At 48.0% G+C, this 27,732-nt stretch overlaps 1 protein-coding gene across 2 annotated transcripts; it reads right to left on the bottom strand.

Moving 5' to 3' along the window:
- Positions 1–40: 40 nt before the first annotated feature.
- Positions 41–26,503, bottom strand: OTULINL (OTU deubiquitinase with linear linkage specificity like). 2 transcript variants are annotated; one of them, XM_078066579.1, is made up of 8 exons: positions 26,330–26,503; positions 6,853–7,012; positions 6,732–6,763; positions 6,543–6,634; positions 5,622–5,771; positions 3,477–3,605; positions 2,115–2,384; positions 41–965 (listed from the first exon to the last, which is right to left on the bottom strand). In XM_078066579.1, the coding sequence occupies exons 1-8, from the start codon at positions 26,391–26,393 to the stop codon at positions 792–794; spliced, it is 1,071 nt and encodes a 356-aa protein (XP_077922705.1). In that variant the 5' UTR covers positions 26,394–26,503; the 3' UTR covers positions 41–791. The 2 variants fall into 2 exon arrangements, with proteins under 2 accessions (XP_077922705.1, XP_077922707.1); XM_078066581.1 differs by lacking the exon at positions 3,477–3,605.
- Positions 26,504–27,732: the final 1,229 nt, after the last annotated feature.

The following is a 27,732-nucleotide window of genomic DNA, read 5'->3' as shown; positions in this document are numbered from 1 at the left end:
TACCACACATTAAATACACATGTAAATAAATACACCACAGTTCAATGTTTTGTAATAGTTCAATAATTGTCATTCAGTTGCCTTCATCTACAGAATTAATCTCTTTTATCCATATAAAACAAATCGGACCAGCCAGATGCAACAGTAACAAAAAAATGTAAAGCAATATAAAACAAACTGTACAACATTACAAAGTAGTGATTATTTGTGTGTATGTGTTCATATATGTATATATAAAACTATACAATGTATACACATGTGTATATGTGTGTACACACACACACACAATTTTACAGTTAATCAAGTGGTTCTAGAAAAATCAATATACCATAAAGATTCCAGGGAAGGTAATGCTTCTAAAATAAGGCCACGCTTATGAAGATCCAGAATCAGTCAAAGACAAGGTTCCTAACGAGAACATCGAGGTTAGAGACAAAGTCTTTCCTGGTTAGTCCTTTTCCCCTTTTCCTCTCGATTTTTTCCTGGTGTTGTACTGCCCAAATTTACTGTCCTTGTGCCCTGAAATGCCTACTGCATGTGAAATGGCCAGAGCCCATATGAACAAGGTCAAACCACCAACCCACAAATATATTAGTGAGGCTGGTTTGGAGGAAACTGCTGGAAAACAAAGGATATCCGTGCACCCCTGCGTCCAGTGCACCTGCCCCTCCAGAGAAGAAGGTCCTGATCCTTTCAATGGCTGTGATGCTAGCTTTGGTTTTCCAGCTGGACTTTCCTTGAAAGTAGGACCACTGCCATTGGCGAGAGCTGATACCCAGTCCACACCGGACTCAAAAGACGGGAACGTGGTAGTGGCGGTCATTCTCCGTCAGCAGGGAGATCTCCGGCCACTCCCTGGGCGGCAAGTCTGGGTAGCAGACCTCGAAGTCTCTGGAGTTAAACTTGAACAGTCTGAACACTTTGATCTTTATTTCAAGGGAGTACCCAAGAATAAACATATCGATCTGGAGAAGAGATGAAAAAGAGGTCACAAACACACATTGCCAACTCCCTGTCCCCCACCAGTGGAGGGAGCATGTTCTCCTGCAGCTTATGGAGTAATGTGCTTATTTACAGACCCACACATGAACCATTGAGGGGCCACAGACACGAACAAATGCCCATGACGTGGAAGGCAGGGGAAGGCAGACGAACATCTTTGTAGACTAGCTTGAAAAAATTACAGGGAAAGGCTGTTTGGGGGGAAAAAAAACTAATAAAAAATAAAGGAATGCTCAGAATAAAAAAATCACACTGTTTTCCAACTAGTTTTATATCCATTTTTTATAAAAATGCAGGTAATTTTGTGCACTGCCTAAGACAGCAAAGCACAACAAAACCTCTTTACTATGGGGATAAAAAAGTATTCTCTGGATTTAAAAAAATTGTTTAAGATTTTATTCATTTATTTATTTGACAGAGAGAGAGCATGCATGAGCAGGGAGAGAAGAGCAGAGAGAGCAGCACAGGGAGAGAGGGAGAAGCAGACCCCCTGCTGAATATGGAGCCTGACGCGGGGCTCGATCTCACAGCCCTGAGATCATGACCTGAGCTGGTATCAAGAGTTGGCCGCTTAACTGAATGAGCTACCCAGGCGCCCCCGGGTTTAAAATTTGTCAGTAATTTTTTTTAAGTTAAAGTTCATTTATTGTTTTTAGTCATCTCTACACCCAATCTCTCACGACCCTGAGATCAAGAGTTGCATGCTCTTCCAACTGAGCCTGCCAGGTGCCCCTAAAATTTTTCAATAATGTCTATTTATCTTTAGTAAGTAACCAAGTGCTTTTCCAAACTTCATCTCATTTTCCAACAGGACTTCCTCCTGGTTCAACTCTGTTGTGAGAGAACCTACCACCACCTGAGAGGCAGAGTGAAAGGTTAGAAAGGCTTCTCACACTGGGGCCCCCTGGCCACAGGGCTGGGCAGACACACAGCAAACAGCATGGAGCAGTGAGGTTTCATGCTCTTCTTTTCCTTCTTTTTAAGGGTTTAAGATAAAACCCTCTTTGCAGTGGGTTTTATCACCGCTGAAAGTAAACTCCAAACACCTGTGTGTTCAAGGACTGTCAGTATCATCCTGAATCAAACACACAGGATTCTTCTGCCCCCATTACCTGCTCTAGTCCACATGTGTCGCCCACAGAATTCAGGTGGTTCATCATGAAGCTTAAAGGGTCAGATGATGTTTCCCGGGAAAACAGGAGTTGAAAAAGACTGGGAATGACCTTGTTAGTCTTCATTTGTTCATAAACTTCAGTGACTTGATATAGCATGATAAACTTTAAAGCTTCATACAGTTTATATTCCAGAAGAACATCAGAAAAAAGGATGTTGCACATACTTCCTCTCTTGTGATAATCTTTAATTCCACTAAATTCAGTCCACTAAAAATACAGATGTAAAAGGGAAATTAACAGGGGAAAGGTGAATTCCTACACCATGGCATAATTTTTCAAAGTACTTATAAAAATAAACCAAAGATTAATAGAGGGGAACTTTAACTTTTCATTTTATAGCTTTTGACCCCGATTTTTTTTAACCACAAGTATGTATTACTTTTATAATCACAAACTAGTTAAAATGAAACATTTTTCAAAAAAGCACCACCAACTAGGTAAAATGCCATGCAAGTTAGTTTCCTAAGACATCTTAAGATAGTTGGGTCACACAGAAGATAATCCAGAGACAAACAGTACTAACTAGCATTCCTTCATACTAACTCACCAAGCACAGATTAAAGCACTCCACGTGTATTAACTCACTGAATCCTCACAATGACTATTTACATATCAGTTTTACATGAGACTATGGCACAGAAATGTTATGGTATTTACCATGGAGGATTCATTTCAACAATCCAAAATCTGCGTCTATTAAAAGGCAGGAAAGACTCTTAGTTCAAATTATAGCATCTGTGCTGTGCCCAAGTTATTAATAGGGCACATCCCAGAAGTGTATTTCTGAGTGCGCTGTGTGCACCTTGCACCCCATCTTTTTTTTTTTTTTAAGATTTTATTTATTTATTTGACAGAGACAGACACAGTGAGAGAGGGAACACAAGCAGTGGGAGTGAGAGAGGGAGAAGCAGGCCTCCCGCGGAGCATGGAGCCCGATGTGGGGCTCGATCCCAGGACCCTGGGATCATGACCTGAGCTGAAGGCAGACGCTTAACGACTGAGCCACCCAGGCGCCCCCCATCTTTTGAGGGGAAACAGGTACGTGATTGTTAAGGTTTCCCAGAGAGCCCACAAAGGTCTCCTTAACCCATATTGGACCTAATTGTCTGTACGACATTGCTCGTTCATTACTTGGAAGGTGAACAAAGAATAGGAAAGCCAATCGTCAGTTCCTAGAAGAGATGCTCCTGGCCACGTGTCCTCCTTATGTGGCATCAAGTGACATGCCTGACAGAGAAGAGTCGCTACATCTGGGGTGTGCGCTTTCATTCTTAGTCTTTTCTTCTCCCAAACACTCACCTGTGTTTTCAATAATTCCACACATTTACGTAATTTTCCAAACACATTGGAACCTGTATACTTCTCAGGACCAAAACTGTATTGCTGGATCCAATTACAACCTTGTGAAAAGAGCAGTTTTTCAGGAAGCTTGAAAAGGAAGTAGATGCCAACCATGATTAGTACCTCAACATTTATGACACACAATTTAGAGTACGTCATCACGGTGCATGATCTTATCTCACTTAGCAATCTCTGTTTAAAAACATGATAACAACAGTTAAATAAAAGCATATAGTTCCTTTTAGATTTGTGGATTAAGTGATTTGGATCGGATTTTTAATTTATTATTTTACAACTGACGAAAACCTACATGAAGATTATGTCTATGGAAACAATCTTTCTGCATAAAACACTTCCCAAACGGTCTGGGTATATCCCTTTAGAAATTATTTTTACCCAAACAATGTTAGAATACCATAGTACGTCAGGGAGCACGCAGGCTTTAGAATGAGGCACTCTGGGGTCCAACCCTCACTCTGTCACTTACCAGCTGAGAGGCTGCTCAACCAGTGCAGATTATTTACCCTCTTAGCCTCATCTGCCACCATAAATCAAGGACGATACTATCCATTCTACAGGACCCTTGTTGGGATTTAATAAGATTACAGAATACTTAAGCCTCTGATCCAGTGAAGGGATCTAATCCATTTTCCTGCCCCGCTGAGCTTGGGGAGCCCAGAGGCTCGGTTGTATTCTCTGTCCTCAGCAAGTAGCAGCAGGCCTAGCACACCTCACACACTTGACAAGTACTTGCTAGGTAAAATGAAACTAATAAAAACAAGTGTAATTTAAAAAATGGTAAGGAAATAGACCATGTATAGCTATATATATACATATACTTTGTATTTCCTTGCTCCTCCATCCTTAAATGTACATCCTAGATTAAATATCCTACATTCAAAATAAAAATTCAGGTTGTTCATCAAGAATGTTCTGCCTTAAAAAAAAAAAAAAGAAAGAGAAAAAGAATGTACTACCTTACACTCTTAAAATGAAAAAAAAAAAAAAAAAACAAGGCACAGACTGGGAGAAAATATTTGCAAATCACTATCTGATAAAGCACTTGTACTCGGAATATATAAAGAACTCTCAAAATTCAGTCAATAATAAAATAAAACAAAAAATAATTTAAAAATAAACAAATAAATAAAAATGGGCAAAAGACTTGAACAGACACTTCTCTAAGAAGATAACATGGATGGCAAATAAACACATGGAAAGACACTCATCCTTCCACACTAGGGGAATGCCAACTAAAAGCAGAGTGATACCAGGGCACATCTATCAGAATGGCTACAAATAACCCCAAATCAATCCTGGTTAGAATGTGGAACAACTGGAACTCTTACACATTACTGGTACAAATGCAAAATGGCGGAGCCACACTGGAAAACAGATGACAGGTTCTTATGAACTTAGACCTACACCTACCACATGACCCAACAATCTCATTCCCAGGCATTTGCCCAAAAGGACAAAATCCTGTATGGAAATATTTATAACAGCTTTATTCGTACTTGTCAAAAACTGGAAATAATCCAGATGTCCTTCAAGTGATGAACGGATAAACAAACTGCGTCATACTCACGTCAAGGAAGACCACTCAACAATAAAAAGGAATGAACTACAAATTCACAGAACATGGATGAATGGCAATGCATTTTGCTAAATGAAAGAAGTCAGATTCAAAAGGCTACACACTGGATACTTCCATGATTGGACATTCTGGAAAAGGCAAAATGATAGGGACGTAAGACCTATCAATGGTGACCCGGGGCTAGGAGTGAGAGAGGGTTGGCTATAAAGGAATAGGGGGGATCTCTGGAGCACTCTATGTGTTTGTCAAAACTTGAGGAAGTGTAGAGTAAAAAAGTGAATTTTAGTAGACCACCTTGCCTATGAAGGACAGATGCCCTTCTTGAGAAAAGATGGTGACATTAAAAACAAACAAGACTGAGTAGGACGGCCTCTCTGAGATGGACGGGGTATGTAGGGCTTTTGAAGGCGCCTTCCATCTCAGAGCCGCCCACGGAAGACCCAGCCATCTGCACTGCAATGCTTGTCGACGCGTTGTTCCCCCACGTTTCCAGTGTGTGGACGTACCTTAACAATGTCTTTCTCTTTCATCCAGGATGGAAAGGAGAGGCCCTGGCTGAATATCTGGAACAGCACTGACCTCAGAGCGTCATAGTTATCTCTCTTTACTAGTCGGACACATTTAATGTGATGCCGCCAAAATAGCTCTTCGTAAGCCTGTCCACACAAAAAGAAGAATTTGGTTTTCAACTCCTCTGGATGAGAGAATAAGCAAAATGAATTCACTGCACTGCCACTGAGGTGTGACTCCCAAATAAAGTGGACAACAAAAATGAAAACAATTCTAAATTATGAATGCAACCACAAGTCATTTTAAAGTGACTTCGGTGTGTAGTGAGTCCAAGTCCTGCTCTTTCATTTGATGAATTCCTGGAAGCTCAGGGCCAGGGAATGTCATTTAGGGAAGATGATGGTATAACTTGACCACAGTGGAAAAAAAAAAAATACTATATACATTTAAGACCATGCTAAAAAGTACTTGCAACAAAACTTTCTCGCTGCTGACAAGGTTGGATAGCACTGCTGGAAATATTTACCAAGACTGGTCCAATGGGCAATTCTAAAAATCCTCAAAATCTTTTACATCCAGGTGCCTAATCCCTCCAAGGACAGAAGTCTCCCCTGCATGTGGAGATGGGCCATAGGCCTGGCAGGAGGAGCTGAAAAGAGTGCCCCCCTCAAATTTCTTGAAATTACAGCCCCATTTACGTCCTCATCCAGGTCCTCAAAGGCCCTTGCTCTATCTAGGTGACAGCCCAAAGCCAGTGTGTGGCAGCTGCTTGGCTCTATCATGAGAGCCACAATTGTTCCTCGTGGCAGTTCTGGTGTTAGCGGATCTCTGGGCTTCGTAAAGCAGAGTGCAATGTTTGCTTCCTGATTTTCACACATGCATTCTGCACCATCCATGACCTGTATCAGCAGACTCACCTTCCTCATCAGCTTGGCACGTGGTGTCTCTCCTTTCCACTCTCTCGCACAGTAACTGAGCAGATCAACCTCCGCCTCCACGCTGAGGTTCCCTGGACCAAATCAAATAGAAAAGGTAGTTAATTTTCCCTTTCCTCACCCTTCTCAAACCCTCTCTGCACCTTAGAAATAACATATGAAAATATTTACTTTTGAATTTTCTCTGCAGATATCCAATCCACCTAAAAGATAAAGGGAACAATGATATAAAAAATATACTTTGAACAGCAAGGGTCTCTTCGTGAAACTGGAAGCTGATCTGACCACCTACCATTTCAGCCAGTGCCCGAAATTGCAGTGCATCCTCCTGAAGTAGCAGAGGGCGGCCACCAGACATGAAGCTGCCAACATCACTGACCCCTTTGCTATTCTCCACACGGTACCTAAAGCTTGGCTGGTGACTAGCATCCAGGAGTGAACTTGGTCACTTCCTACAAGAAATTAATAATTTAAAAAAAGGCACATCACAATTACACAAGTCTGCTTTGTTTAAGGGGGGAAAATATATTGGCTAATTTTACCTGCAAAGTGTCTATCATTGATGACATAAATAGTTTTTATTTTTTATATATTTATTTTTTAAAAGATTTTATTTATTTATTTGTCAGAGGGAGAGAGTGAGAGAGCACAAGCAGAGGGAGAAGCAGGCTCTCCGCTGAACGAGGAGCCCGATGCAGGACTCAATCCCAGGACCCTGGGATCGTGACCAGGGCCGAAGGCAGATGCTTAACCGGCTGAGCCACCCAGGAGTCCCTGATTACATAAACAGTTTTTAAAGCATTCAAAAATTCAATCTGAAAGTTAAAGAAACCCCCGGTTCTCCTATAATCAACGTTCTACGTAAGAATATCTTTGTTCCACAGAATTTACCAGCAATAACCATAAAGAGTATCGGTTTCAGAATCCCTGGGACCTGTTCAAAACCTGCCTCTACTACCCTGGCTGTGTGACCGTGGGAAACCTGACTGCTCTCCTCTGAATTGTCTTGACTGTAATATTGGGAAAAACGCGGACCTCACTGGGGCAAGATGGAATGAGATGATTTCAGAACCAGCACGGTGCATGCGTGCACTGTGCTGTGTATCTGTTGAAGCCAAGAACGGTTCCAGGAATTCTGCTCGGCACCAGGGGGCCTCCAGCAATGCCACCACCAGGCGCTTCTGCCCACTTGGACATTCTTAGATCATTATGAGCCATAGCAGATGGCATCACCTTCACACACACAATGAGTGACCCAAACAGCAGGCTGGACACCCCTTAGAAGAGCAGTGAGGTGGGGACAGGTGTGCTGCCTATGGCATACGTTCCCATCCTGATGTGACCAGAGAGAACGAACAGGCCAGAGAGCTCCAACTGTATACTTACAGTATTTTACTATGTGCAGCAGATTCCCAATTGTATTATGCTTGAGCATGTAAAATGCTGAAGTACAAATGAGGAAGAGAACTTTTGAATAGTGGCCAAACCTCCCGGGGTTCATTGTGAAATCATTCCCTCCCTGGCACAAGGTTTAGTAAAATTCCAGTGGTTAACTGCAGTAAAAGCCTCAGCAATTCAGGATCTGCAATTGTAGCATTTTTTTTTTTAAGTCGGCTCCACACCCAATGTGGGGCTTGAACTCACGACCCCAAGATCGAGTCACGTGCTCCACCACCTAAGCCAGCCAGGCACTCCAATTTTAGCATTTTTGACCATATGGATATTTGATATACATTTAAACTCTCATAAGGAAAGAATTTACCAGCAAATAAAGTTAACCAAAAAAGAAAAAAAGAAAGTTACCAGTAAATAAGAATAGACATACTTACAATGACTTAAAAGGGCATTTTCAAAAACAGGTACTCATCTGTTTAGAACAGTTCATTAGCTGTTCATTACATATTTAGCCCTGCCTAGCTATTTAGTAAAACTTTTCGGGAGCTGTTTAAAAATGTAAAGCTCTACTGCCTTTACATCTATAATTTAGATTTTTATTAATTCAGAGTGATTTCCCAACTGTGACAATTCTGACCTTTGCAAATACTTTTAGTAAATCCTTAAACTCAGCAAGAACTAGAATTTTGTCTAGGTGATACATAATTTCTTTTCATGTATTTATAAACATTTTCTAGAAAAATGGAATATTACACATGATTTTACAGTTTGCTCTTTCTCTTCATACAAAGTAGACATCTTTTCATATCACTACATATAGATCTACATTCTTCTTTTTAAAGAACGCATAATATTTCAGTATAAAGACAGACCATCACATATGTACGTAGTGATAAACCATTTGGATTGTTTTCCATTTCTCACTCTTACAAACATTGCCGAGACAGACATTATCCTCCAACGGTCCCTGTGGGCTCAGGGTAGCTTTTAGGATAATTTCAAAACAGGAAACTCTGGATCAAGAGGTGTGTACATTTTTAGTTTTGACAGCTATGGCCAAAGTGCCTTCCAGAACAAACCATCAATTAACCCCCCATCACATGTCCCAGCACCTGCATTTTCCCTCCACCCCGATCCTGGGTCCTGGTTGTGATTTCTCTCTGTAGTCTGCATTTCTGTAGGAACACATTCACATTTCTTCTTCCAGGAAGAGACTTGTAGAGCATCTGCCCATTTCCCACTGGCTAGTGCTCATTTTTGTGTGGACTTGGAGGGCTTGAAGTCACTGAGGTGGGGTCTGGCTGCTGCCTCCTCCATGGGGCACCCTGCTCTCATTTGTCCCAGACTCTAACCAACCCCTGGCATCCTTTGAGTTCCTGGCAGGCCCCTTGGGGCACTTGATTTGAGACCCCCTAAACCAGCACCTTCTCCTGAGCATGAGCCTCTCTGGCAGCTGCCTGGGGCCTCCACGGGGTCCCCTACAGATTATGGCTCATCTGACACCCCACCCCACATGTACAACACACTTCCCTGGCCCTACTGCCTTTACCCTGAAATTAAACCCCGCCTCCAACCCAAGAAAGGGAGATAGGATCAACTTATCAGAAAACAAACAAACACATGAGGGCTCAGTATGCCTCTCGCGTGCAAACCTAGAATACAAGCTTACACTCCTGGCCTCCCTCTACCTAACTGGCACAGTTTTTGGTCAAGTGGCTTAACCCAACAAGGGCCCGGGAGCATAATCATGGGGGCTGGTGTGGGCGCCAGGGAGCAATCTGGGGGCGGGACCCCAGAAGTCCCACGGGAGCAGCTGCAGCTCATAGACAACCCTGAGGGGTTCATACAAGATACGATGACATTACGAGGAGTGGGGTTTCTTCATCTAAGGAGAGGAAGTGCAGTGCTTTAGAAGGAAAGTGTATGGCTTCATTGGTCGCTGAAACAGCTACAGTTTGAGTGTGGCTATCTGCCAGAGCCGTGCTATGTGCTCCATAGGAATTCATTCCCTCATGCACCTGAAGACGTTCCTCCACCCAGGGCCGCAACCCAGCCCTGCTCATGCCCTGGTGACTTCACCTCCCTAAGCTTCTGTTTCTCAGCCTGGGGATGGCAACAGAGCGTGGCACCCAAGGAGTGCTGACCGCACGCCAGTTCCCACGGAGTAACATGGGGGATGGAGCAGGTTCTGCCTCGGGGGCCATTGGGGGAGGGGTGGAAATGTTAGGGAAGTGCTGAGCATGCCATCTGGCAAACCCTGAGTCTCCAAGTCCATGTTCATTATTATTTTTATTGCTATTAGTCCAACCACCCTTCTTTTGCAGATGAGGAAGCCGCACAGGAGAGAAAGATTGAAACATAAGCGATAAAGCTGAGATTCAAAGCCAGGGCAATGTGGAGCCCGAGCGGCAGGCCCAATCCCTTGGCTCTCCTGCCTATGAAGTATGCCCCTGAGTCAATCTTCAAATCGGCTTTGCTACAGCAAGTGGAATTAAGACTCTTAAAAAAGAGACTTAAAATCCATCTCCCCGCCTCCCCCCACGTGTCAATAACTGGATTATAACTCAAAAAAACAGTCATAGACGAGAACACCACAAATGAGGTGCCTCGCGGAAAACTCATCATCGCAACTTGGATGATCTCATGAGTCAAATCTCATTTCCCCAAATACAGCAGAGAGGGGATAAAATTTCCCATGTCAGGACCTTCACTGGGGTCCCCCATCTGCCAGCCCACCAGGGAGGATTCAGCAGTGACCCGCCCAGCCTCCCCTCCCCTGTCGCTGGGGCGATGCTGACCCCGGCAACCAGCGGGAAAAGATACAAAGAGGGTCAAGGACAAGGACAAGCAACATGGGAGTGGCAGGGGGGTGGGGGGCCGGGTTTGGTAATGAAGCCTCTCCTGCCAGAATTATGGATTTGGTCCTCACCCATGTTAGTCAAGAGAGAAAAAACAAAATTTCATTTTAGTACTTTTGGAATGGACCACTTGGGTGGTGGCTGAAATTAGGCCACCGTGCACATCTGTCCTATTGGAAAGTGGATTAACTAGGTCTCACTGCTCCCCACCCCCCAGTCTTCAGCGCGAAGACATGCGAGAGACCCCAACCCACACAGTCGAAAGAACTAGCACTTAAGTTGCTCAGATGCCCTGGAGGAATGGCACCAGAATCTCCCGAAGTCAACAAGGAGGCTATCTGAAAGTCAAATCTCATCTGCCACCACTCAAACTATATATGGCAGATAGAGACCAGGACTAGAAGTGAAAAAAAAAAAAAGAGAGAGAGAGAAAGCCACTTTTTTGCGGTAAAATTCTACTTAGAATTTTTTCCATTCTCTAAAATGTACCAAAGCTGAAATAATTCAAACAGGAAACCAAAAGGGAAAAAAAAAAAAAACAAAAAACCCCGAAAACAAAACCAAAAGACACTGCAGGGCCAGAAGCAGGGTGATTATGCAGATGGCAGTCCCAGTGGGGAGCCCTGGGCTCCTTCTCATGGAAACTCCTCAGTGTCTCCTTCGCCCCCAAAACTTCCAGGGGTGTCCCGGGCCCAGAGAGCCCATCCCTTCCTGCCTCTACTTCTCTCCCAACCCCTTCTTCCTACACACGTCTGTCTACACAGCCAGCTGCGTCTGGCTGATGACTTTCTCCTGAAGCAGATCAGGAGCTCCCCAGTGGGCCATGGAGGGGGGACATTAGGCCTGAGCCAAAAGATGTAAAAGGCAATTTAATTCAGATGCCTGAGAGCAGAGGGAGTGTAGAAATATACACATTAAAATCATCTTGTTAAAATTTAAGGTAAAAGATACTAAATTGAATTTAATGCCTACAACGGCTCTTCCACCTGCGTGCATCCCGTGTTACGGTTACTCAGCAGGACCCGGGAGACAGAGTGCCCGAGAGAGACTTACGGACGGATCAGGATGCAGAGGGACCCGTGGGAAAGGTCCCAGGACAGCTGCACACTCTGTGTCGAGGGCAGTGAAGGGCTAGGGGCAGCTGTGACCAAGCAAGGGACACAGCCATTTCAGAGGTGTTGGTAAACTTCTCACACTTTTCTGAGCTGAGTCCTGGAACACTGCCCCCTTCAAAAAAGTGAATGTGGCTTTCGGGGGTATTCTCAGCAAGGGTGGGAAATGCTGCAGAGAGGTGCGATCAGAAGCCAAACGGTACAGCAGACAGGCGGGTCTGGGAAGGCCTCCCCCCGTGCCACCCCCCCGCCGCCAGGCCCTCCTCGGTTGTCCTTCTTCCCCCCACGCTGGGCTGGGCGCTGGGCTGGCAGGATGTGAAGTGGAAAGACATCTGCTCTATCCTCAAGGAGATGGTGGATGGGTGGCACGATGCCCTCCTGCCAGGGAAGGCTACTGGTCGGCTTGTCCAGGCCCACGGTGCCTCGGCCTGCACTCCCCGGGTTCAGCACACCCTGGTGTGTGTGTGTGTGGGGGGTGTCTCTCTGCAGGGACGAAGAATGACACAAGGCCCAGAGGGCCTGGGTGGCTCAGTCAGTGAAGCGTCTGCCTTCGGCTTAGGTCATGATCTCAGGGTCCTGGGATCGAGCCCCATGGCAGGCTCCCTGTTCAGCAGGGAGTCTGCTTCTCCCTCTCCCTCTGCTTCTCCCCCCACCCCGTTCATGCTCTCTCTCTCTTTTTCTCTCTCTCTCAAATAAATGAATAAAATCTTAAAAAAAAAAAAAAAGAATAACACGAGGCTCTCTGAGCTGGATGCCCGCATGGCAGGCAGACCTCCATCCTCCAGGGGGTCACCTCTCTCAGAACTTAGCTCTGAGAAATTCAGAGACCCGAGAATCAAGCAAAATAATACACGTTAGTCTAAATAAATGAAATAAACAGTATGCAAGCAGAATGACAAACATACAGAACAAACCCCCTGAGGCCATCGAGGTTTCTAAGTAATGCGGAGTACGGAGCAGACGACTAGAGAATTTTTAAAAGTTAGCACGTGGGGCGCCTGGGTGGCTCAGATGGTTAAGCGTCTGCCTTCAGCTCAGGTCATGATCCTGGGGTCCTGGGATCCAGCCCGGCATCGGGCTCCCTGCTCAGCGGGGGGCCTGCTCCTCCCTCTCCCCCTGCTCGTGCTCTCTCTCTCTGTATCTGTGTCTCAAATGAATAAATAAAATCTTAAAAAAAAAAAAAAAAAAGCCAGCATGGCAGTGTGAAAGACTGGATTTTAACGGCCTTGGTTCTTGAAAATTCACAGGTTAGCTGTTTGTTTTTATATCAGTTATGGAGGAAATATTCAGGAAAAAAAAAAAAAGTCCTCTTAACAAATCTTTGAAATGTGAGGTCAAAAGTCTTTGTATGCTTTTGTGTTTCAGGTATTAAGTCTGCTCCACTAAGAAAGGACAGACTTCCACTCAGTAAAGTGCTATAACCCAAAAGTGCAAGATCAGTATCGCTGAGGAAGAGAGCCACCAAGCGAAAGGTTTTTATCTCGAAAGCCATGACCAGTAAGACATTCAGCTGTAGCCCTGTGAGGCAACCCACTCGGGCTTCTAGCACAATCCCCGCAGGACTGGGCATGCTGTCCCCAAGGCTCCTGTTCAACTGAGTGTGAGGAAGGACAGTAGCAAACCGCTTCTTGCCAAACCCCGACAGGACTGTGCGTGTGTGTGTGTTTAATAATGTCATAGTTCTGAGACTTTTTTCACTTACTGGACACAAGTTCATGGGTGTTAACTGCAACCCATCACTTTAAAAGATAAGTGTAATTTTCTAATCACGGGTAGGGGATTTTGAAACCCCCCAACTCTAAAAACACAAGAGCTGAGGGTGGGCGAGGCTTCCAGGTCCTAGCGAGTTGGAACGCCGTCTCTGAGAAATCTCAGCACTCCAGGATCAACTTAGCCAGCCAGGCAGGCTCCCTGGCCTGGGAGAGACCAATGACTCAGCCGAACAAGCCGGGGACTCTGTCTTTACTTTGCCATAGCCTAGCTGCTGGATGTCAGCCAAATCACGTAGCTTCGGGGATCCCAAAGGTCTCCCCAATGGAGAAGACCATCCATCAGTGATAACAGAGGGTCAGAACGAAATTACACCCAAGCCACACACGGGTGCTCGTAAGGGCCAAGGCACTAGGCACCTGGAAACTCCCTGGCTGAGTTCCCGCTGCAATTTCCCCTCCACCTCTGGGGGTGGGGACGCACTCCCATGTGTGGGAGACCATTTCCTTTTCTGGAATATTTCTCTCTTTATTGATCCAAGTCTACCATTAGTCTATGAATAGAGTAAGCTCCTCCTGTGGGCTGAGCCCTGGGCCAAGAGCTGATGGTACCGTTGCGAACATAATGTCACTGTGGACCTGGGCATGTGATGGGCTGTCGCCTGCGCCCTTCATCCTGGGGTGAAGAACCTGAAGCCCAAGAAACCCGAGTAGAAGTCCGAACTTGAACCAACACGTTCTGACTCAAGGTCAGTGCCCTTTGAATTAACCTCCAAGCTGCCTCCCTGGAGCAGTTCTCTTCCAAGAATTCAAAACAATCCTCCTGTGGGCTGAGCTGATGCTACTGTTGCGAACACAAGGCTGGCCCCTCCTCCTGTGTTTGCTCCAAAGAAACATGGCTCCAGCAACAGAGGTCACATCGGTACCTGACCTCGGCCAGCATGAGTCAGAGTGGAGGCCCAGGGGACAGACAAGAGTCCGCAAGGCAAGGGAAGCAAGGGAAGGATGGCCAGGCTCAGAGCAGCAGGGCCTTTAGATCCTGTTAGAGATGCTGATGTTACCTGTGTGGTCGGGTCTGAAAGGGTATCACTTGGAGTCCTGAGGAACCTGTGGGATTGCCCTCCTACACGACACCTTTTAAGTCTTTCACGGAATCACAGAATGCTTTGGGTGAAGGGGCTGGAGTTCCTACTTGTTCTCCGAGGTCTGATGCACACCAGCCCCCAGTGAATCCCTCCCCTTGGCGCTCCCTCTGCACTCCATCCAAGCTGCACGTCGGTGAGGTGTCTGCATGACCGTGTCCCCTGCCGGCCGGAAGACACCTCTGAGGTGAAAGCTGAACCTTAAGTCACTGTGGACCTGGACGCGGGATGGGCTGTCGCCTGCACCCTTCATCTCTGGGGTGAAGAACCTGAAGCCCAGGGAACGCGAGTAGAAGTCCGAACTTGAACCAACACGTTCTGACTCAAGATCAGTGCCCTTTGAATTAACCTCCAAGCTGCCTTCCTGGAGCAATTTTCTTCCAAGAATTCAAAACAATCAACAAGCAGGGACATAAAAGGCAGCCCTCGTTTGCACTGCGCCTGCTTTTCCCCTAGATTAAACATTCCTGTGGTCTCAACCAGTCCTCATAGGACACAGTCTCGGGGGGGGGGGGGTGTCTCTTCATCGTCAGGGTCACCCTCCTCTGAATCCACTCCACACTTACAGTGAGGCCACGGGGCGGAACACACTGTCCTGAGTGTGACCCACCCAGGAGACAATGCAAACCCTTGACCACCCCTTCATTCTTGGTCAGGGCTCAGCAAGCTCTCTGTGCAGGGTCAGAGAGAAAGTATGTTAGGCTCCCCAGCCATCTGGTCTCTGTCCCAAGTTCTCAAATTGGCCCTGACTAAAAGCAAGCATGAGACAGTGTGCAGCGGGGCTGTGTTCCAAGAAAACTTATTTACAGACACTGAAGTCCAAATTTCATATAAGTTTCACATGTGAGGAAATGGTATTCTTTTGATTTTTTCCCCCCAACCATTAAAAAAATGTCAAAACCATTCTTAGGTGGCCGGCCATCTAAACACTGAGTGGTGCCAGATTCAGCCCAGGGACTGTGCTTTGCCAAACCCTGTTCTAGATGATTCACTCAAAGGATGCAGACAGCCTGAGACTGTATTAGTTAGTATTGCATACCTGCGAAAGAAAAAGCCGTCAGCTCGCCTTAAGCCTGCCATCAACGTAAAGCCCTTTAGACCTGTTGCTGGAGTATGTCTCCCCAGCCTCTGAAGGGAGAGACACAGACCGGCGCTTTCATCCCACCCTTCTCGGATTTCCAGCTGGAAGGGCTTTCCTGGAGACTTGGCTCAGGCCTCGGCCCCAGCCCTCTCTCACTTGACTCTTTCCCGAGGGAAAGCGGCTGGTCTGAGGGCAGGTTTGGAAGAACCCGCTCAGCTTGGCCCCTCCTCCCCTGCTGGCAGAGAGGTGCCCTTGGGCCTAACCTTTTAGAGGTGAGCTCACTTCGGGCATTGCTCAGCAAGCCCGTCTGGCCACACAGCTAGGACGTGTGGGTGTTTTCACTGAGCTGACATTTAAAAAGTCTCTGACTCTGGGGCACCCGGGTGGTGCAGTCAGACGCTCGACTCTTGATTTCAGCTCAGGTGGTGATCTCGGGGTTGTGAGGTCGAGCCCCACGTGGGGCTCTGTGCTGGGCGTGGCGCCTGCTTGAGATTCTCTCTCCCTCTCCCTCTGCCCCTCCTGCTCGTGCACGTGCTCGCTCGCTCTCTCTCTCAAATAAATAAATCTTTTAAAAAATTAAAAAAATAAAAATAAAATTCTCTGACTCCCGTGGCTACCTTTCAGGTTCAGAACCTGGGAAGGGAAGCAAGGAGGTCATCACGCGCGCAGGCTCTGTGCTTGAGACCCTGGAGCTGACACGTGTCCCCGCTAAACTTCGCGTTCTTGGACCTGGTTCACTGCCCGCCAGGACTTTGGTGGCGCTCTCTCAACTCTTAGACCTTTAAAGATTAAGCCTGTCTTCCACCTCCCAATACAAATCATTTATGAAATGTGACCGAGAGAGAACTAAGGGTACACTCAGATGAACCACTCTTCGTTTCTGCCCTGTGGTGATTTTTCCATTAATCAGACCCATTTGGGCTCTGTCACTAACGGTTACTAATCCTTCTAATTGGCTTCCCTTCCCCAAACCATTTCCCACTCTGTAGCCAGCGGTATTTTTTCTTTGTTTGTTTGGGTTTTTTTGTTTTTGTTTTTGTTGCTTTTTTACATTCAATGGGTGTATCATCTATTTAAAAATCTTTCTTGCTTTTCTTATTATTTTTGTTTTTTTTTTTTTTTTAAGATTTCATTTATTTATTTGGCACAGAGAGCAGAGGCAGGGGAGGAGGCAGAGGGAGAAGCAGGCTCCCTGCTGAGTAAGGAGCCCGATGCGGGGCTCGATCCCAGGACCCTGGGGTCATGACCTGGGCGGAAGGCAGACGCTTCACCGACTGAGCCACGCAGGTGCCCCTGGTTTTCTTACTTGTAGGAAAGACTCAAATCCTAGCAGCCAGTGAAGTGAGCTGGAAAAGCCTCTCAACAAGGTGTGAGAGAGGTAATGGTGCATCACCTTCCTATTGCCCCATCCTAGCCAGAAACCACGGAGAGCCGGTTCTTCTGGAACCAGGAACCAGCCACATCATATAACCCACAGCTCCTAGGAACCAACTGAGAAGTTGAGGTGGGCCCACCCCTGATGGCGGCACAAAGCGGAGCCTCCCTGGGCTCCTGGCGTCTTCCTCCTCTCTCCTCTCACGGACCCATGCACCTCTATGTGGTCCTTTAGCTCTGCTCTCCGGGAAAAGAAACCAGTGGCTTCCAAAACACTCATCAAACACTGCAGACGCTGTACTCGAGGTCTCTGGACAGCAGCATCACTACCGCCTGGGCACTTAGGAATATAGATCCGCGGGCCCCACGGAAGCAGCGTCTGTGTTCTGCAAGATCCCCAGCCACCCACTCGCATGCCCACGCCTGAGGGGCCCTGGGATGGAGCCGATCTCCCTTGCCCTGGGTCCACCTGTGCATTTTCTGATTTACTGGTTAAGTTCCCAGGTGATTCCGATGTACCGGCAGCGCTGAGACAGGCCACCGCGGAGTACGGGTTTCCTCTGCCCTGGGCCCTTCTGTTATCTCAAATAATATACCATCACATGCCAAGTAATTTCCGAAATTCCTCTCAGGAGAAATCATGCCAGCTAAAGTCTCACTGGTCACGCCCTCCAACCACAGGGAGTGTTGCCTGTGTTTTGTGCCTCTTTCCCTTCGGCCAGTAGGAGGGGCGACGTTTACCAGCCAGTGGTGTCTCGGCGGCTGAGGGCTATGTCTAAGAAGGGACTTGGCTGAAGTTCATATGAAAGGAATCCAAGTATTCCTGTGGCCTCCAGCAAGGGTGACCAAGCAATCCTGGCCTGCCTGGGACTCTCCCAGTTTTAGCAGTAAAAGTTCCATGTCCCGGGACAATCTCGTGCCAGACAGGCCGACGACGACGGTCACCCTCCCTCCAGAGCCCCACGCGGGCTGACCCTAATTCTTCCCTCTTCTCTCCCCGCTGCCTCTTGCTCAAGAGGACTGGCTGTCAGTTCCTCCCTGAGCACCCACACCGGCCTCCCGCCTGAGCTCTTTCTTCTGCCCGTAACACCCTCCACTCTACTCAGTCTCCAGCTGTCAGCTCCAAGGTCACTTCCTGGGGCAAAACCTCTGACCCGTTCCCACCGCCCCCCCCCCCTGCCCCCAGGCTTGCTCAAGTCCCTGTTACTCGCTGGGCACACCGTGTCCCTTCCCTTCACAGCACTTAGCACAGTTTACACAACCGTGTTTGTGTTTGATCAGGGTCTGTCTCCCCACATAGGTATACGTCTTAAGGACTGGGATTGTGTCTGTTTGCGCTCGGCTTCCTCGGTGCCTAGGCACAGAGTAGACGGTTAATAAATATTTGTTGAATAAGTAAAATGAATCCACGTAATCAGGATCCAGGCCTTGTGTCTCCAAGACAGACACTGCCGGCTTCCCTCAGTATCCATTCTCTCTTCTTCCAGAGAACTAGAGTCCTGACTTTACCGGGATGCATGGCTACCCGAACAAAGGCTACGTTCCATCCTCCCTAGGTGCTGGGTGGAGTTGCATGAGTGAATTCTGAGTAAGCAGCATTATGTGCAATTTTCAGAGCAGGGTGTCTTCCCTGTTCTTCTTCCTCCCTGCTCGCTAGAATGTGAGTGCAGTAACTGATGTCCGGCAGCCATCTTGAACCACGAAGGAGCTAGTCATGGGAGCCACGCATGGTGGACATGAAGTAAGGAGCTGGACCCCTGACACCATGGAGCCCATCCCAGCCCTGGAGAGCCACCTTTGAGCTGGAACATGAGAGAAATAAACTTGATTCACTTATTTGGGGTTGTTCTGTTATTCCGCCATACGGAATCCTAACTAAGAGCCTCTACCTTGGTGGTCACCCTTCTCACTTGGAACACCACACCTATGTCAGAAACAGTGAGCCACCAGTGTTTTCTCTTCCCTTAATGACACTCATGTACACACAAAGCAGGAAATGAGAACGTGAAGTGGTCACCTAGTGGGATGGCTTCAAGGTAGAGGAATGAGCCAGCACCAGGGGCTCAGGGACCCACAGTCTGGTCCTAGAGAGCTGAGCGACTCTGGACCTCAGCTTCCTCCCCTAGCAACAGGCATAAGGAGGCCAGGCCCTCAGCTGCAAGGTCCCTTCCTCCACTAAAGGCCTCTTTACGGTAACTGGTTTCTGCGTTGTGTCAAAGGAGTTGTCACACTGAGGCACAAGGCACAGGATTTTAAGTAGTTGTGAAACAACTGAAGTTCAACTACACTTAAAACATTACCCACAACTTGCACCACAGGAAAGATGCCCTGAACACACGCAGCAGTCACATGAGGCCGTGACAAGTGCCAGCAACAATTCCCACCGTTAGAAGTCCACGCTCACTTCTACAGATCTCTCACAGCGGGGCTTCCGTGGAGGGCGACCAGCTTCAAAAAAAAAAAGAATTTTTTTTTTTAAAAAGGGACGGTGGAGGAGGAGCCTGGGAGGGAGGGAGGAGAACCGTACCTTCAGAGGTTACAAGCTCCACATTTTGAATGAATCAACCGATGAGGCATAAATGGGAGAATACACTGGAATATTAAAGCATGAAGAACAAGACAGTGCAGGTCAACAGCAGCCTTGGCCGCACAATTCCCCTACCCTACCAGCCAGCTGAGTTTAACAAAAGTGACTTCAGCCAATACTTAGCAACCAAAGCAGAGGGAGACACCGTGGAGAACACTGGTCTCATAAACCCTCTCTCAGTTCGAGTGGCTTTTCTCTCTACTTCAGACTGCAGGGGAAGGAAGCGATACGCCCAAGTCTGACATGGCTTCAGGTGCAGGGCCGAGGGACCCCGCGGTATTACCCTAATATCACCACTGGCTACAGCTGCTTTTCAAGGGAAGTGGTCAACTGCATCCTTAGCGACAAACTGAACTCCAAGCTCATTTTTAAAACGCCAAGTGAAATGCCAAAGAGCTGATCTGTCTGCTGGCATCAGTACTGTCCGGTCCTCTGTATCAGGATGGCGGCCGATTAGACGCGGCCCACGCCGCACGGGCTGGTCACCTCTTCCGCATCTCTTTCCTGTCAGCTGTCCTGCTTCCTCTGGGGCATTTCGACCTGGCCCAGTGGCCTGGGACACACGACTTGGAAGACACAGAGCACTCACTTTTCCTGTCACTCTAGAGACCTCACAGGAAAGGTGAGGTCTTCCTATCACAGGTCCACAGGTATGGCCATGGTGCACCAGGCGTTATGCGAAGACCTAGGGGACAGGTCTCTCTTTACCAGGCAAGAAGGAATTTAGTTCACTTCTCCTAAATTTGGGGGACTACGGACTCCAGGGCTGAGAGGAGAGACACAAGGTGTTCAAAGACCACTGCCTGATGAGCTCCCACCACCAGCTCCCTCGCCCACCTCCGCTGCGTTTGAACCCCCTGCAGCTGTCCCAGGCCTGGAGAGAGCAGGGCGTTCAAGTCCGCTGTACCCGGAACAAGAGAGGGCGGTGGGCTTCCCTCCTTTCGACAGTTAACCCTTGATGTGGAATCAGATTCCACCTCTCTCTGGATTGGAGGGGAGGGGGTCTCTTGAGGAACCAAATTCCAATTACATTACTCTTCCCTCTGCTAGAAGGCTAACCCTAATATTCATAAAAGCCAACTACAGGGCAAGCAGAGAGAGAGCTAATACGGTATTTTAAATTACCATATATCTGCCATCCAACAATCCCACATAGCCTCAAAGTCATCGATACCTGGTTAAATCAACAACAAAAGGCTAACTGCTAAATTCTTAATTCAGAGATTCACAGAGCATAGCATTTTACGTGCTACGGTTTCTAAGATTTTTTTTTGTAAGATTTTATTTATTTATCTGACAGGGAGAAAAGAGAGAGACAGAGAGAGAGCACAAGCAGGGGGAGCAGCAGAGGGAGAGGGAGAAGCAGGCTTTCTGCTGAGCAGGGAGCCCGAAGCGGGACTTGATCCCAGGACCCTGGGATCATGACCTGAGCCAAAGGCAGACGCTTAACCAACTGAGCCACCCAAGTGCCCTGGTTTCTAAGATTTTTGCTTATTACTTGAGAATCCCAGCAACAGTGACACCAGACAACAGTCCTTAGTCTCCTAGAAATGAACATAAGCATTTTATCATCCTCTTATTTTAAACATGATGCCACCTGTCTCTTCTGGTTCCAACGAAATGAGAAAGTAGTAAATGGGGTATAACCAGAACAAAAGATTACTGGCAAAAAAGCACATAAACAAAACCTTTTCTCTGTTGATTTATTGTGAAATAACACTTATCTGTTCTTCCATTAAGTTAATTGCAAATCAATAAACATGTAAGCAACCTCGATTCTGAGAGCATGCTGTTTTAAGTAACTGCACATTTACCAGAGATTTCAAGTGGACAGAAGAAAAAGGTCAAATCCACGGGCCCAATAACTCACTCACTCCTCTCAAGATGACGCAGGGGCTTTCATAGCTAAGAAAAAGCAACCATGTATGTTGGAAGTTTTAGCTCGATCATGAAGACTTTCTCACAATCTCACTTCTTCTGTCCCCCAGACCTGTGAGTTACGTGGAGCAACCGCGGGGTATTGAAATGATAACCCAACTTTAGTTGGGAAGAACTGAAATGTGGGGAGGGAACCCGGACACTAGAGTGCTCTCGGGTATAATCCTGAACCGAGTTTCAGGAGACAGAAGAGGTGGACGGTGAAGAATCGGTTTTGGATGGAGCCACGCTGCCAGGCTTGAATCCTGGCCACCACTTACTAGCTGGAAACTTGGAGCAAATTCCGTCAGAGTGGTGGTTGTGAAGATTACCTAAGACTATCCGTGGGCTGTGTCTCCAGCAAATGCCCACTGTTTTCCGTGGCAAGGACAACTGTGGTGCTGGAGACTCAGGAGACAGCACCCACCCACGCCAGGAAGCCAGGTGAAAGGTCATTTTCAAGTGCATAACTGTGCCCATCTAGGATTTCGACTCAGCTAAAGCACCTGCTACTAAACTTACATTGTGTTTGGCATCAAATCCATCTCACAGAAATGTAAAAGTATCAAAGTGGGGCGAACGGGCTGGCAAAAAATACCAACTACAGACCATTTGGTTTTAAACATTCTGTTGTGCATGTTTTTAATTGCAGCGTTGGGGTTTTGCTTATTTGTTTTTGTTCCTAAGCCCTCAAACTATCTTTTAAAGATGGAAAATATTTCTCTTGAAGATTACAACTAGCACACAAAGAACCCCAGCTACTCACTCCTCTCCTCCTTGGCACCCACTGACCACTGCTAGCACCCCCTCCACCCATTGTTCAGGTCCTGGAGAGCAGAGTCTTTGAACAGCACTGGTTCTAGAATAAGATCACAACTGGAAGCACCCCTTAGCAGTCCGTGTTGAGGAGGGAATGTATGAGCCCCACAATCCTCATCATTCTTCTTGCCATGGACCAGCTCTCTGGTCCTTAGCCATTCTGATTTGCCCACACTCCCTTTAAACACAGAAGTGCTCACCAGGTAAACTCACCTGTTTACCCAGTGTGGTACCTAGGATTGCCCAAGGGAATGGGGCAAAGACTGCATTTGGTGGATCAGAAACATCTGCTTTGTACATAAAGTCATCCTTGAACAGCTTTGGAATAATGTATTCCATGGTTTTGAGGAACACATCTTTTAATTAGTAGAAAAGTCTACGTGGGAAGTGGGAAAACTTGTACAAGTTGTATGTGACTTGGTAGCAATAAAATAGAGATAAAAATAACAACCACCTCACGGTGTAAGGAAATGATGAATGTCCACAATAGCCAAACTGTGGAAGGAGCCGAGATGCCCTTTAACAGATGAATGTATAAAGAAGATATGGTCCATATATACAATGGAATATTACTCAGCCATCAGAAAGGATGAATACCCACCATTTGCATCAACATGGATGGAACTGGAAGGGACTGTGATAAGTGAAATAAGCAGAGAAAGACAATTATCATATGGTTTCACTCATATGGGGAACATAAGCAATAGCACAGAGGACCATAGGAAAAGGGAGGGAAAACTGAAGGGGGGAAAATCAGAGAGGCAGACAAACCATGAGAGACTATGGACTCCAGGCAACAAACTGAGGGTTTCAGAGGGGACGGGGCTAGGGTAGCCAAGTGATGGGTATTAAGGATGGCACGTGTTGTGAGGAGCACTGGGTGTTATACACAACTAATAAATCATTGAACACTACATCAAAAACTAATGATGTACTGGGTGCCTGGGTGGCTCAGTTGGTTAAGCAACTGCCTTCAGCTCAGGTCATGATCCTGGAGTCCCTGGATCGAGTCCCGTACCGGGCTCCCTGCTCAGCAGGGAGTCTGCTTCTCCCTCTGACCCTTCCCCCTCTCATGCTCTCTCTCTCATTCTCTCTCTCAAATAAATAAATAAAATCTTTAAAAAAAAAAAAAAAGAAACTAATGTACTATATGGTGGCCAACTGAACTAAATAAATAAATTTTTTCAAAAAAAAGGAAAGTATGAAGATAATGATGATAATAATGACTGCTTACTGTGGGCCAGGCATGGTTCTAAGCTCTTTCCATGGAATAAAGCCAACAGCAAAATTCCAAAAATATTGGCCATTACCATGATTTCTAAACTTTCTGTTTAGCATTAGACTCTTTTCCCCAAACAAAATCTTACTCAGAACAGCATATAAGGGGGGGAGGCAAAAGCAGAGCTGCTCTATGTGTAGCTGGAAGGAGGGGACCTGGCTGCTGGGTCCCCCATTCCACACTGGGCATTCCTGCCACCCCCGGCTAGCCCCTAGGGACCACCCTGGGGTCCTGCAGCTCCTGAGGACATGGCTGCAAACTTGCAGTCTTTTTGGTGAAGAACCACAGCAGAATGTGAACTAATCATAACAGTTAATGACCCGGAGGCTGGCCAGAGGCAAGACGAGCCAGGAAGCACATGCCCTCCTCAAGCGCCCCGACTGCCAAAGGTATGCTGAGGATTTTGAGTTTCTCCTCCAGTGGGCGGGTCTCCCCTGCTTCCTCTTTCCTCCCCAGTCTTGGGGCCTTGGAGCATTGCACCAAATCATCTTGGGTGCCACTTCCCTGTCTAATATTCCAATTCTGACAGTGTCTTTCCCATCATATTGTGCACAGATGTTTAGTTCATGATTCTCAATATCCAAACACTTCCAAAGAGTAAAAATGGCTACCAGAAAATTCTTTCCATCCCTACCCGCTCTGTGGGCTTCCTCCGGCTGCTGTCCATTTGGTTTTTATTGTCAAGTGTGACTTGTTAGCACTTGCGATTACCTCAGAAGTGAACCTTGGTCTCTCTCTTACCAAAAGAGGGGTAGGTAAAAATAACTTGCCCCCATCCTACCTTTGGCAACTGCCTTAAAAGTCCCCCCACCCCAACACCACCTGTAAAGAAGGGAAACTATGCTCCTTAGTCCTCAGAAGTTATGGGTTATGTTTTGGAGGAAAAAAAAAAAAGTTTTCCATAACCTGATCCTTGAATCACATTTTTCCACTACAGCACACCATCTGCAGTCCCCACAGGCTGGAGCTGAGGAAAGAATTTTCTGGGCTCACAGGGCTGGCACACCTTGAACTTCATGCATTGGAAGGAAAAATTCCTGGCCATTAGGTTAAGCCCAGAGTAGGTATCTTTCTGCCTCCCAAACCAGCTTTCTCCTTCTCAGGCCTACCTCCATTCCCAGCTTTGCTTTTCCTCCCAAAATAAGGCAAAGGGGAAGGGGGGGGAATCACATCATAAAAAGTTCAAATGAATACACCCAGAAGAAATATTTGGCGAATTCTATAATAATTCAAGGTGCAGAAAGGTTGAAAAAATGAGTTCATTTTCCAAACTTTTGAGATTGGGAGGTAAGTCAATCATAGAATTCTAGACCGGGGGGGGGGGGGGGGGGGGGCGGGGGGCGGGGGGGGCGGGGGAGCGGCTTATGGATCAGCTACCCCAACGTCCTCATCCATGAGAAGTCCAGAGTGACTGTGCCTTCTAGACACACAGTGCTGGGCAGAATGAGGTCGAGAACTCATGTCCTGACTCCCAGAACGGCGCTGTTTCCACCACACCCAACAGCTCAGGTGTGAATCAAAAGTTCCTGCTGGGACCAAGAACCCCAATTAATAAGCAGTCCTGGCACCTGCCAACTTCCCATAAACGCTGCAGTACCTCGAGCCCCAGCTCTGTGTTGGTGAACAGGCACGCTCCCCCAAAATCACCAGTGGGCTCACACCCCGGCGGGGGCCACCAGACAAACACGCAACGGGAATGCGCTCAAAACCGAGAAGCTGCTACGTCCACCTTCCTCGGAGCTGGGACTGCCAGCCGAAGGCGGGGGAGGAAAACAGCCTTCACCTCTACCCCAGCTACCGACGCGGGGAGCGAGACTCCTAGACACGGGGCGGGGGGCGCCCCCACCTCAGCGCCCATACTTGAGCGCGCGACCCGTGCCATTCTGTGCGGCAGCTCCTGTCCTTGGTGACATTCTTGTTCAAAAGCCAGTTTTCTCTGTTGTTCAGAAGTCTTGACTGCTGCGAAGGTGTGGGCCACATCCTCCACCAGCAAAGCGCGAAACCCGTCAACTTCCCCCCGCCCCGCAACTCCCCCGACAACAATCAGGTTCTCAGAGAGGACACCGAGAAGGGGACACTGCCTCTCCTCGGCGGCAGGGCCCGGCCCCCCAGCGGCTGCCTGTGCCCCCCACCCCGTTCCAGCCCGCAAGACGGGCTCCCTCCTCCCAGGAACCTGCCCTCCCCGCCTCGGCAGGTGGCTCGCAGCCACGACCCAAACAGCTCTGCCTCCCGAGGGCATAGTTCCTATTCAGCTGCGATGCGACCCTCGTCCCCGACTGCAGCTCAAACCCTACCGGGGGTGTTTGGGGGTGCAGCTCGTTCCCCCCCTTGCCCTGGGGCGCCCCCGGACCTTCCAACCCTCAGCGCACGGGCGTCGCACCCCAAACCCGCGGACTGCGCCGACGGCCAGCGGAGGAGAGCGCGCCCCGGGCTGCCCGCCGGCCCCCGCCCGCTCCGCCCTGCCCCGCCCCGCCCCGTCCCCAGCCCGGGGCCCACCTGCGGCGGGGGCGCGAGGACCCTCCCGCTCCCGCGCCCCCGGGGGGCTTCTCCGCGCCGCCATGCCGGCCGCGCGCTGCGGACGGGCGCGGAGCCTCCCCCGTCGGTCAGTCAGACGCCGCGGCCGCCCCCCCGGCGCCGGGGATCGCTTCCCCGCGGCTGGCAGGCTCGCAAGGCGCCGGGTGTGGACGGCGGTCCCCGCTCCCGCCCCGGGAGCCCGGGGGCCGACTGACGCGCTGGGCGGCCAATGAGAGGCCGCGACGGAGCTGGGCGGGGCCTGGGGCAGAGATGGGCGGGGCCTCCGCGCACCCACCGGGTCCGCCGCGGCTCCGCGTGCAGAGCGGGGCGTGGGAAGCCGCTCCTCCGGAGACGTCTTGGGAATTCCACCTGGACGGATCCCGCGATCTCCCTAGCACTTTACATCGAAAGTCCATTGAGTGGGAAGCAAAGAAACCTGGTGGGTGGGATGATGAGGGAGAGGGACCCGTGCCTTTTTCCTCTCCACGGCGAGGGTACGGAAGGATTCCTATCCCTGCCCCGGACATTAAGCCGCTGGTGGGTCACGGCCATGGGAGGGCGAGGCTGGATCCAGATGTAGCTCCCGGCCCAGGGCCTCTTCCACTAGATTGGGCAAATTTTTTGATCTTTATTTTCCCCTAGGTCAGCAGAAAGGGGTTATGCTTACTCAGAAGTCACTCACAGTTTACTTTAGGAGCCGGAATCCGTGCGTTATTGACAAAATTAATCCTCTGATAAAATTGTTTATCAAAAGGAAAAAATAAACAGACCAACAATAAAAAGGCGCTCACAACAAGGTTCTTTGGCCCCTGATTTTCTATTCAGCGGGACCCTTTTTCAGAAAAAAAAAAGGGAGGGAGAAAACGAAAGTCGTGGTGAACACTTCCTTTTTCTCCAATATACACAGTTCCAGAGAGAAACAGACTTGCATGTGGCAAGTTTGGACACCTTTTGAAACAAATCCCGTAACTAAAGAAAGATGTGGAAAACACTGGAATTTTAGGTGACTCCAGTATAGTTAGGGCAATGTCAGGGATGGAATCAGCTTCTCTTTTTCTGAATCTCAGAGCAAAGGATCGTAGGTCTTTGGCAACTCCAGTAAAATTCCAACGGCAACAGCAACTAATTTACTGCTGGGCGTTTACGGACAGCTGACATCAGGCCAGGCACTCTGAGAATTCTTTTATGTTTTACTTTGCATATTATTTCATTTAATCCTCACACGTGCCCATGATGTAGGCACTGCTACTATCTCCAGTGTACAGATAAGGAAACTGAGGCTCAGGAAATGCTAATGCAGAAGTTGAAACAAGATCTGATCTCTCCACCACCCCACCACTCTGCAACCCATGATTCACAAAAGATAATAAAAATGTTCCCAAACT

This window comes from Halichoerus grypus, chromosome 2 (assembly GCF_964656455.1).
Source record: "Halichoerus grypus chromosome 2, mHalGry1.hap1.1, whole genome shotgun sequence".
Taxonomy (NCBI): Eukaryota; Metazoa; Chordata; class Mammalia; order Carnivora; family Phocidae; genus Halichoerus; species Halichoerus grypus.
This window is presented reverse-complemented; position numbering and strand designations above follow the sequence as displayed.

Excerpts from the sequence above, each read along its gene's own strand:
- OTULINL (XM_078066579.1), bottom strand. The coding sequence starts at position 26,393 with ATGGCGGCGCGGAGAAGCCCCCCGGGGGCGCGGGAGCGGGAGGGTCCT. Across the intron at positions 7,013-26,329 it reads TCCTCGCGCCCCCGCCGCAG|GAAGTGACCAAGTTCACTCC; the intron begins GTGGGCCCCGGG and ends AATTTCTTGTAG. Across the intron at positions 6,635-6,731 it reads TCTGCAGAGAAAATTCAAAA|GGAACCTCAGCGTGGAGGCG; the intron begins GTAAATATTTTC and ends GATTTGGTCCAG.